General features: G+C 45.2%; 1 protein-coding gene across 3 annotated transcripts in view; it reads left to right on the top strand.

Annotated features, from left to right (window-relative positions):
* Positions 1-1,997: 1,997 nt before the first annotated feature.
* Positions 1,998-18,213, top strand: part of Zfat (zinc finger and AT-hook domain containing) — a 162,333-nt gene continuing 146,117 nt past the window's right edge. For all 3 annotated transcript variants that reach the window (XM_041672577.1, XM_041672579.1, XM_041672578.1), the window contains exon 1: positions 1,998-2,159. In XM_041672577.1, the coding sequence (XP_041528511.1) occupies positions 2,141-2,159 (19 nt within the window). In that variant the 5' untranslated portion in view covers positions 1,998-2,140. The remainder of the gene's footprint in view (positions 2,160-18,213) is intronic.

An 18,213-nucleotide genomic window follows, 5' to 3' on the forward strand; every position in this document is an offset into this window, starting at 1 on the left:
CTGGCTGCCTACGGCCAACCCAGTTCTAGAGAACGGATGTCTAGTAAGTCTTTTCTGAATAAAGTAGTAGATTTAAGGAAGGAATAATGGAGAAAATCGGAGCCAAACCCCAAAGACCATCATCAGCAGTCCGGTTTCCTTTTAAAATTTGGCTTTTATCTTCTGAAGCAATTGAATTTTGAGATTTATTTTAAATTGCTTCATTTCCAAACTTGTTTTGGTCACTACATTCAGGAGCAATCGAACCACCTGCTAATCCATAAATAACATTTCAATGCTGCTTTAAGAAAGGCAGCCCAGCAGAAAACCGATATTGTCAGCAGCAACCAGAACAACTCCCATTTTAGACAGAAATTGATTCCCCACGGAAGTTATTGGAAATATTTGTAGTTCTAAAAAGGAAAGCACACCCGTGCAACATTTGGACAATTCATTCTCAAATGAAGACATTGCTGTCTCCCCCACCTCCCAGACTCCTGGGAGGAAGAATTTAGTAGGGGTGAAGGAACTACTTCATGATTCTCCTCATAATGTGCCTATTGGGTAAACTAGCACGTTCTGGAAGGTCACGTGGTAAAGTGTGAAAACCAAGGGGCATGGAGAGGTGGGTCCACACACATCATAGGCTGGCTGTGTGACCTCAGAATGCTACATAACCCTCTTGAACACCTGTCCTTTTCTCACCTGTCCAAGGATATAAAGGAGACAGATGTTTTGGAACATGTACTTAACAGAAGAAAGAACAGACCATGTACCAGCCATCCTAACGCTCAGTGCTCAAAGGCACTTCAATGGTTAAAAAAAAATAAGCGATGAACAAAAAGAATGAGTCCATTCAACAGTATTACTAATGCAACCTGTGGTGGAAAGACACAGATTTAAAAGACTCAGGGGCCTTTGCTACACCACTCTCTCTGCTCAGCAAATTCATTCCATGGCAGAGAGGGCAGTGCAAACAGGTAGAGACAGAGGAACCTGGATGTGGGGAGGGAGTAAGCAACACAAGACCCGGACCTCTGAGGGTACTAGCAGGAGCCTAAGGCTGTCTGGTGAATATTTCAAGTTCAATAGCACGGAAGGGTTATTCCTGAAAACAATATTTCAGGGGCACTGTAAAAAGTCAGTGTTTCTCAGCCTCCAGTCATTTCCGTCCCGCTTTTGATTTTTTAAATTAATATTTTTGTCTTCTCTATGTGTGGCATTTTCTTTACAATGCTTAAAGTTAAATTATATCTAAAAAGTCAGCTTTGCTAGCAACAACTGAGATTGTTACTATTATATACATGTTTACTCGCCAATTTAAACTCATTCCCAGTTTGGAATGCTAAAGGGGTGACCTAGATAGAGATAAGCGACTTCGATGTTAGTAGGAATAGATTCTACTAAAGTTATTTGGGACAGACACTTCCTACAGCTTGCAGAGGGGGCGGGGAGGGGGTCTAATCTCTTAATACGAAAAAATGGAAAGGCGGTCACTAAGCGGCTAAGGAAACGATGTTGCCAGGCCTGCACACGTCCAACCGGGCTCTTCCGGAGACCTGGCGAGGAGCCGCACCCTCACGTGAGACGGCACGCCCAGCCAACCGGTGCCAGCCACACCTAGGCAGGGCGTCTCGGGGACGACCTCGCGGCTGCAAGCTGCAGCCAACCCTACGTGCAAGTTAGGGAACTGAGCCCAGGCAAAGCTAGCGCGCGAAAAAGCGCACCAGCCTGCCCGCTCGTCCCCGGCGGCCGTCGCCCCACGGTGGCGGATTCAGGACCTTCCCAAACACCCGCGCCCACGTTCCGGGATCACCAGGTCCCTTCCCGGGCGTGGCTCAAAACACCGCGGGGGCCGCCGGGAGCGGACGCGGGCGCTTCCGCCAGCCCCAAGCATGCGCAGTGCGCCTTGGGTGCCGAGGGCGGTGCCCGTGGCGGACGTCGCTACGCAGGCGTCGGATCCCCGTAGGGGAGGAGGTCGAAGACTCCATCCGCCATGTTGGATGCCGCAGATTCGCCATAACCTCTCCGGCTCTTTCCCTAAAAAAATTAAAAAATAAAGAGCGAAGTTTCCTCAGGGTGTCCGGCCTTCTCGCTTGGCCCGGGAGGGAGCCGGGGAGAGCCCGAGGCTTTTTTTTCCCTCCGCCGTGGGGGCGTTGCCATGGAGACGCCGGCGGCAGGTGAGCCGGGATGGGGGTTGGGGCGCGACGGGGTGGGGGTGGGGCGCGGCGCGGCGCGGGAAACCACTCGTGGTGTGCTGTGGGGAGGCCGCGCGCAGGCTCGGGGCGGCGGAGGGATCCGCGGACGGGCGGAGCGCGGACGTCGCAGTGCTCTGCGGCCCACGTTCAGTCGCTGGTTTTATCCTGCCGCAGAGGAAAGAAAAAGAGGGAACTAGTGGAGGGCAAGTGAGGGGAGTGCAGGGAGAGCGCGTGCGGGCCGTCTCCAGGGCAGTGGGGCGGTGCCAGGGCGGTCTCCCGAGCTGCAGACGCCTAGTTGGAGAGGTGTTCGAATCCCGTTACCTCCAGCTGTTTGGCTGCGTGACCTTCGTAGATTCCTTCTTATCGACTCTGTGTTCTTCGCCAGGACGTTTTGTAGGGCAGCCTTCTCAGGGGAAGTTTCCTAGTGACCCTTGAAGCATTAAATGAGGGAGATTGGCGTTACCTTGGATGATCCTGCGTCACGCAAGAATAATTTACCTTCTGTCTTTGGTCCAGCTCTGCAGGACATTGCCCCCATGCTCTTAAATGAAGTGGCTCCCCGTCAACACCCTCCATGAAGTCAGTCCTCTGGCATTCTAGCCAGAAGCAGCTTCTTTGGGTGGACTGATTGGAAGGGTGGACTTCTCACTTAACCCCTGATGCCCCTTTCCCCCGACCTAATCTTGAGCTTCGGGGTCCCTGGCGTGTGATTGACACCAATTTCGACTCTTGGACTCTGACTTCCAGGGGTCGCTGCTAAGTTCTCCTGGTTGCTCTTAATTGCTGGTCATTTACTGAAGAACAGAAAAGTTGAGGGAGGTCAGATTCCTAGCAGCTGAGGCTTAAAGATATCAGACATCTTCAGCTTGGGATAGAATGTAAATTGTATGCTTTCTTGGCCTTTGCCACCGTCCCCTGGAACTCTGACAGGCTTTTAGTGGGGGCCACGATATATTGAAGAACAGAGTGTAGGAGCTGACTGGTTACTCCTGCCTGTCAATGTGGTTTGCTGCTGGAGCCCGTGTCCCTAAGAAACAAAAACCAAGTCCCCAGTGCTTACCCTCCCCTACTGCCTGTTTCCTGTCTTATCTTCAGAATCGGTCACTTTGTCTGTGGAAGCATCTAGAATAGTGTCTGTTGGTGCTGCAGAGTGGACACAGGTCAAAGAGACACAAAACAAGCCCTGAGCATCTGTTATATGACCAAGGACGGACATAGTTTGAACAAACTGTACTTCTGTCAACTCGTGGGCAGCTCTTTTCTGGGAAAGTTCCCGTTTTGGTGTCCCTTAGCTTAGGAGAGGCTGAGCCCTAGATGAGGGGATGGAAGGCAACTTTGGGTGGCAAACAGTGCAGTGGTCATTGGCCCAGTTAGAGCTGCTTTCTGTCTTGGTCTCCTTTTCATGGCCTCTCATTTGTTTCTACTGTTGCAAAGGTTTCTGTTTTCTCCTCACACCTTGTAATTGACATAGCTGTCCCTAAGTAGAATTTAGTGGCTGCTGTGGCCAGGCCCCATCAGAATCTGGTATCTTAAACAGGTTCTCCTAATTGCGTTTCCTCTTCATGGATGTTTTATGTGTGCTGCCTCTGAAAACCTCTGTATCACGATGGGCCAGTTTAATTGAGGAGGATTTAGCCTAGAGTAATGTTTGCCCCTTGTCACCTGTTTATGCTGTTCAGCTTTCTGTGTGTAACTTTCCAAGGGCAGGTATTTCTTCCAGGGGCTGTCACCTGTAAGTACAGTGCTTGTAAGAGCTCAGGCCTTGCTGAGGAGATCTGCTCCTGAGCTTACCGAGGGCAGAGGTCCCAGCCATTAAATTGTACTTGCGCAGGGCCACATGTTGTGCCTCTACTTTGTGCATGTTGGTGGCACTCCAGATGGCATTCATTAACAACACACTGTCACCATCCACGTGTTTTGGGAAGTGTTTGTGAATGGAAAGGTGGGGTAAATTTTGATTATGATTTTCTTTTGAGACAGAAGGCATGCACTACCACGCCAAGCATGATTATGAATTTTTTTTCTAAAAAAGAAAAAAAGCATTTTTTTTTTTGGGATTTTCGAGACAGGGTTTCTCCGTAGCTTTTTGGTTCCTGTCCTGGAACTAGCTCTTGTAGACCAGGCTGGCCTTGAACTCACAGAGATCCGCTGGCCTCTGCCTCCCGAGTGCTGGGATTAAAGGCGTGTGCCACCACCGCCCAGCGAAAAAAGCAATTTTTGAGTGAAGAAAAGTGAACATACTAGTAATCTATCGTAGATTCGAAGTTGGCTTTTAAAAAAAGAACATAAGATATAAAGACTAATTAATTTGCTTATGAAAAGATCATGCTTGGCATATTAATGTACAACAGGGCCTTAAAGTTGAGTAGCGGACTTGTCTTTGTTCATTTTAAAATCTTAAAAAAATCTAAGTTGACAATTACAGCTGTGCATACTTAGTCCAGTCTGTCACCTCAAATGTCGATCATTTCTCGAGATGAGAACATTTGAAATGTATTCTTTTAGTGATTTTGAAGTGAAAAACACATTGCTTCTGCTAGTCCCTGTGATAAGTAGCAAATCACACAGACAGCGAAAGCGTATTTACTCCTGCTAATAGAGGCTTTGCACCCTTGGCTCATGCCCCGCCTCCCATATGCCTGCAGCTTCTGGAAACCACACTCTGTTCACTATACATCCGTGAGGTCCTTGTTTCAGTCCCACGTTTCCTCCCCTTTTGAAGGCAGAGTCACGTCATTGTATGTGCTCATTAGACCTTGTCTTCATTCACGTGCTGACGGACGCCTCAGTGGACTTGGCTTGGGCTGTCTTTACTAGTTGTTCAACAAACGTGACATGCAGATGAATCCTTGCCCATTGGTCTAGAGTATTCTCATTCCTTTAACTCTGTGAAGACAACTGGCATTACAACACTCTGGCCTTGGTGTTCCAACCTGTCTGGACAGAGGCTAAATGAGTAGGTGGGGACTTGACTTCAGAGGATGGTGGACAGAGCTGCTGGCCCTCTGGGTAGGAAGGTAGCATTGCCCCCCAGTGAGGGGAAGGACCTGGAGCCAAGGAGCATAGGGAGCTTGTGGTGTCTGCAACCACGTGGGCCCCATTTTCTTGAGGTCTCCAGCTGGTCAGATTGTTGGTGTCCATATTGCTTCACTGCTGCCAATGGGCCTTGATGAGCTGCCACCATTTCTCATGGCTGTTTCTTCTCTTTAGCAGCGGGATCCCTAGCCCTCAGATGTTTTCTCAACTGTGGCCGGGCCCCTCCCTCTTGAGGGTGTCACATAGACCTAGCAGTGAAAAAGCACTAATTTTAGGGAAAGGTGTAAGGAGCCTTGATGGATGTGAGCCCTGAATATTGACAATGTCAGTAGGCTCCATGGAAGGATTCTGGGAGGGCTTCTTGAAGCATGGGTACTGGAGTTGGGTCTTGCAGAGGGAATAGGTAGGTACCCACCAGAAAGGGAAGGATGGGTGCCAAGACAGGTGTGACACAAAAGCCAAAGTTCTCATCTTTAAAGGAATACGAGATAGTTATTCTGGAGTTATTTTGAATGACCCTGGCCCGGGAGTACAGAATTTGGTAGCTCCAAATTCCATCTTCCAATGCGGAAGGAGTTTCATGAAGTTTTCATAGTTTTGCAGAACAGAGAATGTCATATATCAAAGTAAGTTTAGACTACGTGGTGTGTACATCAGAGAGGCGGGTTATCAAGAAGAGAGAGTCTTTTCTATAGGCTCAAAAGCTATCTGTTGACATTCTGAGCTTTTGGATTGGTAGCAGCTAGTTGCCTAAGTCAATAGATTCTAAAAGGTCACAGATTCTAGTTCTGACAGAGGTGTGTGTGTGTGTGTGTGTGTGTGTGTGTGTGGTGTAGTGGGGGCAAAGTGTGTATGTGTGTGTGGTGTGTAGGGGGACGAAGTATTTGTGTGTGTGTGTGTGTGTGTGTGTGTGTGTAGGGGGTCAAGGAAGGCGGGGCCAGAACTTAGCCCAAGGTAAGGTAATTAGTTTCTGGACCTGCAACATTCCAATCTGGCAGTGCTGAAATTCTAATCAGCCAGTCTCTGCTTTCATTTATAGCCAGTACAAGTTCTTTTGAGAAGTTTTGTTCACATCACAGCAGATGTGTTCTGTGCATTGGGATTGGAGCAGGGGCATTTAGGACTGAAGACCTGTGGTACAGAGATTGAGGAGTGGGTACTGTTGGGAGTTTGGCATAAAAACCTTGAGAACCAGGATAACAATGTCTGCTGACCTGCCGACCTGGAAAGGGCTCTTTGGTGCCTTGCAGGAGGCATTTTGTAGTTGTGATTTAATACACAGAAGCACGCGGCTCTTTTGTATAGCCAGTACTCAGTTATACCTCAGCCCTATGATACATAAACTTTTTAAAAGTTACCCCAGGCAAGTTCTCTTTTGCCCCTTCACACCCAGTCTTTATCCTTCAACCCCCAAATCCCCCAGCTTTGTCTTCATAAATTACATTTGTCTTTTGTAGGATGTCACATAATTCTTTTGTCTCTCTCTCTCTTTTTTTTTTTTAAAAAAAACAAACAGCTTAAAGTTTCAGAAATCTAGTTTTTTTTTTTGTTATTATTTATTTTTTTATTGCTTCATGGTATTCTAGTGTCTGGAAACCACCACGGTTTGCTTGCATGTTTCTCTCTTAATAAATACCTGGGCTGTTCTCATGTTTCCACGTTTGAGTTCTTTTGTCTGCTTGTTTTCGTTTTTTGAAAAGGGTCTCACTGTGTAGGTTTGCTGCCCTGGAACTCACTATGTAGACCAGGCTAGCCTTGAACTCATAGGAATCCTTCTGCTTCTGCCCTCTCAGTGCTGGGGTTAAAGCATGCTGCCAAGTGCATGTTTCCAGTTTTTAATCACTGTGAACAAAGCTGTATTGAGTATTCCTACACTCTGGGCTAGAATGCCATGTTCAATGATTTTTGACCTGTGGCTTCTTGTTAGGAGCTTTCAGGGGCTCTTGGACTCTGGGTCCTGACCTGAAGTGAGCCTGCTGAAGGTGAGCAGGGGAGAGATCCTGCTGAGCATCATCAACACATTTTAGTGACCTGGCTGCTGCTGCTGCTGTGACTAGTTAACTGACAGAAGCAGCCCAGGGAAGGATTTATTTTAGGGCTTAGTTTCTTGCAGAGAGGCATGGCAGCTGGGCTTCTGTCCATGGTTAAGGAGCTTGCGTGTTACTATTTATAACTCAGTGGATCAGGAAGCAAACACACGTTGGCCAAACAGGGCCTCCATTATCAACCATGTGTGTGGTCTTCTGTCATTTAGTCCCTGTGTCCAGATGTTCCACAACTTCTCTTAACAGTGCCACCAGCTGGGGACCAACTGTTCAAACACACGAGCCTATGGGGACATTTCATATTAAAGTCCTGTCACGGTCTCGTGTGAAAATGGTCCGGGCAAAGCACTGGGCCATGTGGTATAAAAGTTCCGTGGGGGAAAATGTCAGGCACTCAGTGCATTCCCTTTATTCTCTGCTATCATCCGTCTTTTGCTTCCCTTCCTTTCCTCTCCCCATCTTGGGGATTTTGACAGTATCCTTGGAAATCTGATGTGTAATTGAAATTGTAAATCACTGTGCATGGTACAGCGGCCTTTATTAAATCATGCAGTCATGGCAAGTAAAATGGACCTGGTAATAATCACCATTCCGTAGACCTGCTTAGCCAGGTGTTTCACATCTTTTCACAAAAGCTCAGAACAGTGGGTTTATTGTCTCTGCTCTGCAATTGGGAATCACCAGGCTCTTTCCGGGGAGAGCTTCAGAAGAGGGTGCTCAGCAGGATGAGATCCATGTCGGCTCTCTAACCCCCTGAAGAGGCTCATCCTAGATATTCCCCTGAAATCTTGTCAAGTTCCAGAATCGGCGCCTGGGCCAGTTGGCTTGGCTTCAGTTCTCTTTAGACCTAGTGACCTGGAGAAGCTTGAGCTGGGAGGGATGACTGCATGAAGGTTGCCCAGTCTGCTAAAGGCTTTCCATAGAGCCTGCCAAATTGTCACGCCAATATCCCGCTGCGTGAGCTCCTTCCGCTCCTTCAGCCAATAGTCTTAAGATACCAGCCCACCTGGGCGTGGTCTCTTTTGCTTTAAAAAGCAGCAGTAGCCCTCTGCTCTCTCTTGCAGGACAGTGATCTGTAAGTTTTCCACTTAAATAAATAACCCTTTTATTAATCATAATTTCAAACTGGTGTGGGATTGTTTTGTGACTTACATCTACAGTATCCAGTGACTGCTTCTAGTGCACTGGAGGCCTGAACTTCTGAGTAACCCATAGTTTTGCCTCCATAGTACTCTATGGAGATGATTACCCCTTTATGTGTCTTCTCTCTCTGTCTCTCTGTCCCTGTGTGTGTGTGTGTGTGTGTGTGTGTGTGTGTGTATGTGTATGTATGTGGTCAAGGGGCCTGTGTTCAAGGAGCTCACAACATACAGAATATAGACAAACATTTTTAAAATGGGCAGAAGATTATGAAGACATATCTGTCTTTTGGTATCCATGAACAAGATTGATTCCCAGACCGACCCTCAGTGATATCAAAATCTGTACACGCTCAAGTACCAGATATAAAATGGTGCAGTATTTGCATGTGCTGTAGAAACATTCTTTTGTAAGCTTTATAGCATGTGTAGATTGCTTACAATTAACACAGTGCTAATGCTATTAAGTAGTGAACTGGCTAGTCTCTGTCAATTTGACACAGACTAGAGTCACCTAGGAGGAAGGAACCTTAATTGAGGAACTGCCTCCATCAGATTGGCCTCTCCATGGGTGCATTTCTTGATTAATGATTGATGTGGGAGAACTCAGCCCACTGTGGGCAGTGCAGCCCCTGAGCGGGTGGTCCTGGGTTGTACAACAGAAGAGTAAGCCATGGAAACAAGCAGTAAGCAACATTTTTTCCACGATCTTTGCTTCAGTTTTTGCTACAGGTTCCTGCCTTGGCTTCCCCTGATGCTAGATAGACTGTAACCTGTAAGCCAAATAAGCCCCTTCCTCCCCCAACTTGCTTTGGCCAGTGATTTATTACAGTAACATTGAAGCAAACTAGATCAACTATTTGATGTTTTTCTAGGAACTAGTAACAAGGAAAAAAAAATCTATGCATGTTTAGTACATATCTACTTTTATCCCTGAAGCTTTTTTTTTTTTTTTTTTTTTTTTTGGTTTTTCGAGTCCCTGAAGCTTTTTATTTCTGATTGGTGAATGATTAGTGGTAGTTGTTAGGATTGGGAGGAGGGAACATGAGGAATGGTTTGTGATGGGAACAGTTGTTCTGTTTGGGAAGATGAAACATTTCTGGAGATGTCTGCACACCAGGATGAATGTACCCAGTGTCCCGACCTGGACACTTAAAAGTGTTTGATGCTAAAGTTTATGCTATGCTTATTTTACCATGCCCATTAAAAAAAAAAAAGAATGTGGTTGCTTTGCCATTATTTGCTTGCTGAAGATGGCAGAGCTGGAGAGGTAGGCCTGCTCAAGTTGTTGGGCCCAGAAGATCATGAGTGAATTTGAGATGTCAGACTCTGGTAGGAATTGGCAGAGAGAAGGACTGGATAGGGTGAGGAAGTGTTCGGTGTTGTCATGACTGGTAGCAGCAGTTTCAATTCCCTGTCCTGTGTTGAAGTTCAGCGAGTAGTGCAGTGGTCCACAGGTGGTTCTCGGGGATGCAGAAGGTGATCAGCCTCCAGGGTGATATCTGAGCTGAAAAACCGATCTAGAGGGACCTAGCAGGGGAAGGATATGAAGTGGCCTCTGCATGGCCAGTGCTTCTCTGGGACAGTCAAGAGTTGAACACTTAGCCTCTATGTGTTGTCTTTGTACATGTGCACTACCTGACCCTGCCCTGCCTCCAGCTGCCATCCATTGGCAGAGCTACTGGGCAGCCTTTAGTCTCTCAGGATAGACATTTACCAAGGTTCTGTTTATAGTCTTTGCACCCCATCTACCCAGGCAGCTTCTGGCTTTCTCACTAGTTTTGCTTCTTGCTAGGTTGACTACTGAGGGATCATAGACCTTGGGAGATAACAGTATCTTACAGGCCAGGAGACCTGGCTTTGTGATCCAGCGTCCATGTGTGACAGCGTCCATGTGTGACAGTTCTTGGAACACTTTTGAGCCCCACTTTGCACTGCTGTAAATTTAGAGCTGCGTGTACCATTCTCTGAGAACTCTGGGCGCTGAAGAATGCAATCAGGTGAAGTGGTCCACTGATACCAGTAATTGCTCCTCAGGGAAGTGTTCTCTTGTGGCCTTGGAAGTTCTTGTGCCTAGTCAGCATGTGGCGCTTGATCTGTCCTGGAATCCACTGCTGTGTTTGCTCTATTTTATTCAGCCATGAGAGCCCAGAGTAGCCCATAGGCTGCTCAACTCTCACAGTTGGGCACTAGCTTTCCCTGGTGTTTCTCCTATCCAGCACCTGTGTTCTTCAACAGCAAAGAGGTTATTTTTTTTAAAATTTGGTGTGTCCGTTCACGATAGCCACAAATAGCATAAAATATCTTGGGGTAACTCTGACCAAGGAAGTGAAGGATCTATTTGACAAGAACTTTAAGTCTTTGAAGAAAGAAATTGAAGAGGACACCAGAAAATGGAAGGATCTCCCTTGCTCTTGGATTGGGAGGATCAACATAGTAAAAATGGCAATTCTACCAAAAGCAATCTATAGATTCAATGCAATCCCCATCAAAATCCCATCAAAATTCTTCACAGATCTGGAGAAGACAATAATCAACTTTATATGGAAAAACAAAAAACCCAGGATAAAATTTGGTGTGTGTGTGTGTGTGTGTGTGTGTGTGTGCGCGCACATACAACCCCTGTTGCTATTGCTTTTCCCACTGTAACTGCAATTCTAATAATAGGATATTGTTTTTGATTTACAGCCCAAAGGACAGAAAGTTTGGGTCACATGCTGCTACCAGTAGCAGTGACCAAAGCAGGATTTGTATATTACTTTTGCTGACCCCAAACCACATCCTGTGACCTATTCAGATAGCAGAAGGAAGACTCCATGTTTCCGGAGCAGCACCAGGGAAATGGAGATGAAGAGGTAGTATCCTCCTTGTGTATGGTGGGAAGGGTGGTGGCATCCGCCACCTTTCTCTCTTTTCTCTGTGGAAGAGCTTGGCATATGGGTTTAGGGCTACTCCCTCAACACGTCCTTTAAATTTACAAGTGCATTTTAGGAAATAGCTTCCCTTCAGACCTGTTGGTTTTCTACTCCATCTTTCTGGTACTTACTGGTTTCTTAGGTGCTGCTAAGGTATCTGCATTATCCTTCCTCCTGCTGCAGGAGGGCTTTCTTGCCAGCTCTAGGGACAGCCCTGCCACTTGTCACCCCCACAATCTACAGAAGCAGGGATTGCTGGAAGAGTATTTCCTTCACTTCCCTGGAAAAACCCAGGAGCCTTAGCAGCCACTGAGAAAAACCAACTGAGGACTTTTTTAGATGTCAGAGACCATGCCGCCAGGGACTGGCTGCAGGAAGAAGCAGGTGTCCTCGGTGTCTAGCTTGTCAGTGGGAGGCTTGCAGACATGCTGAAAGCAGACCCACTCTGAGAAACATGGTGCGTTATCCCATTGTGGCCCACCTTAAGGACTGCCAGCAGTGAGAAGGCCTCCTTTACTTTCTAGCCTTGGGGTAGCTTCTATAAGGATGCCTTGGGCTTTGTCAAGTCTATTTTTTTCAACCAGCAGTACCTCCTTGGGCTTTCCATCCAGATTTGTCCCCTGACACCAAAGGGGTGAGTTTGTAGCCTTTTTGCCTATGATGTTTGCTGTAGGAAGCTATTGTTGGCAAGAGCTTCCTTTCCTTAGGCAACTTCCTTACATGGTTTTTAATACTAAAGAGAGTTTCCTGAGAACTAACTTTCAAACTATTTGAAGCCTGAGATATAGAACACAGAAACATTTGAACAAATTTCAGAACAGGAATATCTAGTGGTAGACGTTCACTATATCCTGTTTGATGCTGCCTGATGCTTTTGTTCTTTCCTGATACGGTGTGAGAATTCAAGTGTCTGAGGATTGCTAGAGCTATGAGAACTTGTAAAAGATAATCTGGGGGCCTGAGGGAGGCTGGAAAGAGTAATGGAAGTGGAGAGGACGGGGGAGACTGTTCTGTACTGACCTCTTGAGATGCTCAGAGGGAAACATTGGGCCTGCGAATATATTCCATCTTAGTCTTTTATTTTTGCATAAAATTCTCTTGCAGAGAAGTTGAGAGCATTGAAACCCATCTCTCTTTCCCCATGTACCCTCTATTCCAAGCCTGGACAGTGTTAGCATTTTACTACATTGCTTTTGTCTTCCACCTGCCTCTGTGTCTCTGCACTGTTTGAGATAAAGCTCTGGACAGAATGCCCCTTTACCACTTTCTAACTCTTGTCAGTGTTTAATTTTTCAATAAAGAGGAGCATTAATGACATTGTTGTAGTCACAGCATGAGAATCACATCAGTGCCGCTAGCCACGATTCCCATTTTGCAAACTGTCCCCATAACGTTGTGTATAACCAAGGAATACTGTGTATATAAAGCATTCCAGCACCATGTTTCTTTGCTCTCCAGGCTGTTGTAGGAGGCCACTTATATGTTCCTGGCCACTTAGACCCGAAATAATCACACAGAAACTGTATTAATTAAATCACTGTTGACCTATTACCTTATGCATATTTCTAGCTCACTCTTATCTCTTAACCTATTTCTATTTTTTTTTTATATTTTACCATGAGACTAGCAAGGTTCCAGCTGGCAGCTTGCGTCTTTCTTCTTTGGTGGCTCTGTGGCATCTCCTTGATGCCACCTACTCTCTCTATATATATCTCTTCCAGCCTGGCTATATTCTGTTAAACCATTGGCCAAAAGCAGCTTCTTTATTCATTAACAAATAAAAGCAACACATATGCAGAAGGACTTCCTACACCAATTTCCCTTTTCTGTTTAAAATAAAAAGGAAAGTTTTAACTTTAACATAGTAAAATTACATATAACAAAACAGGTATCAAGCAAGAATTATAGTTGCAATATTTATATCTACTTTATCTTTTGTGATAACTAAGGAAAAATATAACTATAACTATCTATCCTTCTACTCCATCAAAGACTCCAGAAGGTTATAATGTTACCTAAGTAAACAGGAAGTGCATTGTAAGCAACTTCCAAAACTCTAGAAATGACAGAGACATGTTACTGCCTGGACAGTCACCCAGAGTTCTTTTGTAACATTGCGGGCACCCATCTTCAGCCTGCTGGCCTGTAGTATCCATGAAGCAGGGGAAATACCAAAGTCAGTTTCACCTAAATTGTCAGTCAGTCACTTTCTTCTGTATCCTGTAGAATGTCTGGCAGACTCTTTCATGAATCAGGAACCCTGAAGAACTGTCTCACTGTTAGGCAAGTTCAGAAGTCTTGTGGGTCCTGCTTGTCCAGTTCATTAATCATTCTAGGGAAGAACAGTTTCTTGCCCATATGGCTACAAACTTCATAAGGAACCTCTTCGATGCCCATCATCCTCTTGAAGTGGATTGGTGCTGTCAGGAGCACATGTGTCTCATTTTCATAAAAAGTCCTAACTTCTTAAAAAAATTTTAAATGTCTTATTCTGAAGGTCTCTGAACAATTTGAAGAATACCTAACTGAAATATATCTCTTTATATCTAGAAAACCTAACTTGACTACAAACTTGACTATTATAGATGACTATCTACTAACCTGTATTTCTTAATTATACATTACATTTTTAAATGAGTTGCACAAATACAATACCTTAATCAAGAGCAGATATGTGTATGTGTATGTATATCAAATGCAAATCTCTATAGCATATCCCCCTTTAAATGTAAACAAACATTTATAAACAATATTTTGGAATATGGGCATAGCTCTCTTCAAACTGCTTCCTGCTTTATGTTGGGCAAAGTAACTTTTTAGGGGGTGTTCACAGCGACCTTTCAGGGGGTGTTGGCCCATCAAACCAAATTAGTCTGGAATTAATCCACAGGTTCTCATCTGTGGAAACAAAAGTAGAACCTCTTTTGCAAAGCAACAAATCCTTAGACCCAAATTTTGGAATCAAGATATCTTTAAAATATATAGCTTGGTTAGGTTAGCAGCCCATACAATGAAATGTCTCTCTGTACTTAGCTCCTTCACAGTTAAAAAATTCAAAGAAAACACAATAATATACATAATTCAGACTTTATGTATATTTTCAATCTATATGTTGCTTATTATTTTATTACTCCTTTTAATTTATAACTGTCTGTACTCTATCTTTAAAGACTTTGTTTTATTTTTTTTAAAGCCATTTAATCTTCTTTTTATAACTTTCTATATTCTTTCTCTTCTCTCTCCCAAGCCTACCTACATTCGTCTAACACGGCGACCCATTTTGCATGGCTAGGGCCAATAAGCAAGGCCCTGCCTGTTGGCTCTGCTCAGTCCAGCATGGAGGAAGAATGTTTAATGCCTCTGAGACTCCCCGGTGGGAGCCTTCCTCAACATTTCAACTCTGGGAAGCACCATGCAACATATAAACCCTTTTCATCTGAATGAAAGCTAAATCTGCCATGCAGTAGACTGCATGGCCTGGAAATATCTCTGTGTATGGCAGCCCTGCCACACTTTTCTGCCTGTGTACTTCTAGCAGACCTGATTCCGCCACATGCCTAGGTGGGGAGTGCTGAGCCATGGGCATGGTCTCAGCTACTTTCCTACTGACCCCGAGTAGGCACATAAGTATCCAGACCTGAAGTGGGTGACGGGCATCAGCCCCAAATGTTTCAGACCACATTGGCACACCAATTTGTTGTATGAGGCCTCTTGTTCATTTCCTGGCTGCCCAGACCCAAAATAATCACACAAAACCCACATTATTTGCAATACTGTTTGGCCAATAGCTTAAGCATATTTCTAGCTAACTCATATCTTAAACTAACCCATCTCTATTCATCTGTGTATTGCCATGAGGCTGTGGCTCACTAGGTTAATGTTACATCTGGTGTCTGTCTCTGGTGGGGCTACATGGCTTCTGCTGACTCAGTCTTCTTTCTCCCAGCATTCAGTTTAGTTTCCCCCTCCTACCTCTATTTTGCCCTGCACAGGCCTAAGACACTTTCTTTATTAACCAATAGTATTCACAGCATACAGGGGGAAATACCACATTGCCTGGCAGGAGCTGTTTCTCCACCTCTGTTTTATGGCATTGGTATTTGAGGCGCATGGCCATTTGTTTTGCAGGCTTAGCCTTCCTTTACTCTGCACAATGCTTCCTTACGATCAAATCCTGGCTGTGCACTTTTCACAATCACCACAGGAATAATGTGGCGTTCTCAGCACTGCTTGCTGTGGTCCCATGATCTTCAGTCATCTCCTTGCCACTGATGCTGCGTACTTGAGGGGGTCAAGTTCATTGTCTTGAGGCTGCTGATTTCCCTTTGTCATTAAGTACCCCAGGGCAAATACATTGAGCTTTTGTTTGCCATGATACACCTCACTCCTCAAACCTTTCTCTACCCACATTTCCATTGATTGTTGCCGATCTCAGTCATTACAGTGTTTGCTCAATGGTTTCTTCTGCTCTTACAGAGATGCACGCCCCCCCCCCCCCACCATAGTATGAACTACACCAGAATATAAACACTGTGAATTTAGGGCTAACAATTGGTGTTTGCATGTAGGCTTGTGTTATTGAGGGATCACCATAGTAGTGAGCATTCATTCTCCATGGCCAAGAAAGTCTTCCTTTCACTGAATTATGTTACTGGAGATTCATGGACTCTTAATTTAGACAGTAATTTATAATCCTTTCTCATTGTTTCTTCTGATGCTCACATTACCTGTTTGGACTGTTTGAATCTCCGAAAACCTTGTGCCCGTCTAATATGTCTGCTTTTTCTTGAGCACCTCATTATGGGTTTATTCTGTCTCTTCCTTCTTTCAGGTCTGGGACCCGATGTTTTTCCCAGGAGACCTGGTTTCTTGTAGTGGAGCATGGTATTGGAAGCTGAAGACTGGGGATATCACTATGGGCCTTGGTGTGTCAACCCTCTCTGTATACACAGCTAGGAAATGGATGTTTCTTTATATGTATAGTATATAATGCATCTTTGCTTACCCACATTCCGTCTATATTTTTATATGCAAGGTTGTTGATTTTATATAGAACTTTACAATTCCAAGTTAATGTTTTCTCCTCCCAATATGGTACATTCATACATCCCTTTCCTGGTAGAAAGAAAATCTTCTCAAGCCCACAGCTTGCCTGGTGTCTTGCTCCTTTCTAGAATACACTAAGGACTTTCTGAATCCCAAACCTGTGCCTCTGTGAAGGATGTCTGCTGACAGAGCTCCTTCCTTAATCTGAGGTTTTTCCTCTATAGCTTGAACCCTTGGTGCAGATTCCACTCTCCAAAGTCTCTCGGGATCATCTTGCCTCTCCTGTTCAGTGCAGTTACACACATCCCTGTAAAATGTGAACAGATCACTTAAGTCTTCTTGATTTCACTGTAGGGTTTCTATACCTGTTTATTTATTTGTATTGAATATATGATTTTTTGGGACAGTATATTCCTTGTATTTCAGTGAGAGGGCAAATTTTTCTTTTTACTTTTTCCTCTTCTTTTTGAGTTGTAAACATGGAGACCTGCAGAAAATTGGGGATAGGATGTGTCTCTAGGAAAGGCACAGAAGCCCTGGATGGCATTGGAATAGAACTAAGGCTTTAAGCTAGGCTGTGCTGCCTAGGTTCTGCTGGCCTTCAGTGAGCATCTCCTATCCAGGCACTTGGCCTCCATCTCATATGAATTTCTTAAATCTATCATCTAGACACTGCATATATTCTTATGGGGCTGGCTGTCATTGTTTTCTTCACTACTGGGACTAGGGTCGTCCTCCTGAGCCTCAACTTCTTATCCAGCTCAGGGTCCTGCCTGTTTTGCTTGGAGTTAGGAGTTAGGAGAGCCTTGGTTCCTGGTCTCAGGGTCCTCAGGTGAAGATGGGAAGTATCCTGCCCTCACCACAGAGGAAGTACAGCATTGCTCTGAGCAGAGGGAACGTCTTTGGTAATGCTTAACATTCCCATTTTCAGGACTTAAACTACGTTTTAAATTGCATGCTATTGATGTTTTAAGAGCTTATATCAGGGAAAACAGATAAGCCCACCACTAAATCTGTTGTTATAAGTTGTGGTTGTCCTACCAAGCCAATAAGTAGGATGTAGGGAACTCTGGAAAGCCAGATGAAAATGTTCACAGAAACCTCTCTGTGAGAACAAGGCTGAGTCAGACTTCAAGAACAGGTCTTGAATTCATGAGCAAATTTGATAGACAGGAGCAGGTGCGCTGTGTCTCGCCCTCTGTGGAGGTGCCTGAGTTGGAGTTAGCTGCCCCGGCCAGAGTTCTCATTGCCCACTTGCTTCCTCACAGCCTTGAACTGTGAGAGGGCTGGGCTGCCAGTGTCTCCGTGGGGTAGCGCTCCCAGGAGCCTTTACGGCGAGGGCCTGACTCTCTGAGGTTCCCACTAGCATAAAAGTGGTGGCAGCTGCCCTGCAGAGTGACGCTGGTGTGTGAGGCAGGGCTGTCTGACCCTGCAGACTGTAGTTGAGCACCCCCCCCCCCCCCAGTGGCAAGAGTCCACAGAGTCCCAGAGAACAGCACTGACAACTGCACTGGCTCATTTGTGGTCCTGGAGGGAGGCCTGCATCTTCCTCATTTCTAATTGTGCCTGGCAGAGGATGTGACACGTCCCGGGCATTCATTAAATACGGAATTATGAAGCCACTGAATATAAGAGCCACAGAACAGTGATTTAGAGAATAGATCTAAAACTTATTTCATATTTTGTCTTCAGGAAGAGGAGCTGGATCATTTGGGTGAGCTGAGGGTAGGTGGGTGGGTAGTGACTTGGAAACTTCTTTCCCTTCTGGTTTTTCTTAAATTTAAAGTTCTCCTCTAGAGTTGCAAAAGACCTTAGTGATGTCTGAATATTAAAGGGCAGTTCTTATTCCTGGAAT

The sequence above is a fragment of the Microtus oregoni genome, unplaced genomic scaffold (genome assembly GCF_018167655.1).
Source record: "Microtus oregoni isolate MIOR12 unplaced genomic scaffold, Mior012 000022F_ref0000154, whole genome shotgun sequence".
NCBI lineage: Eukaryota > Metazoa > Chordata > Mammalia > Rodentia > Cricetidae > Microtus > Microtus oregoni.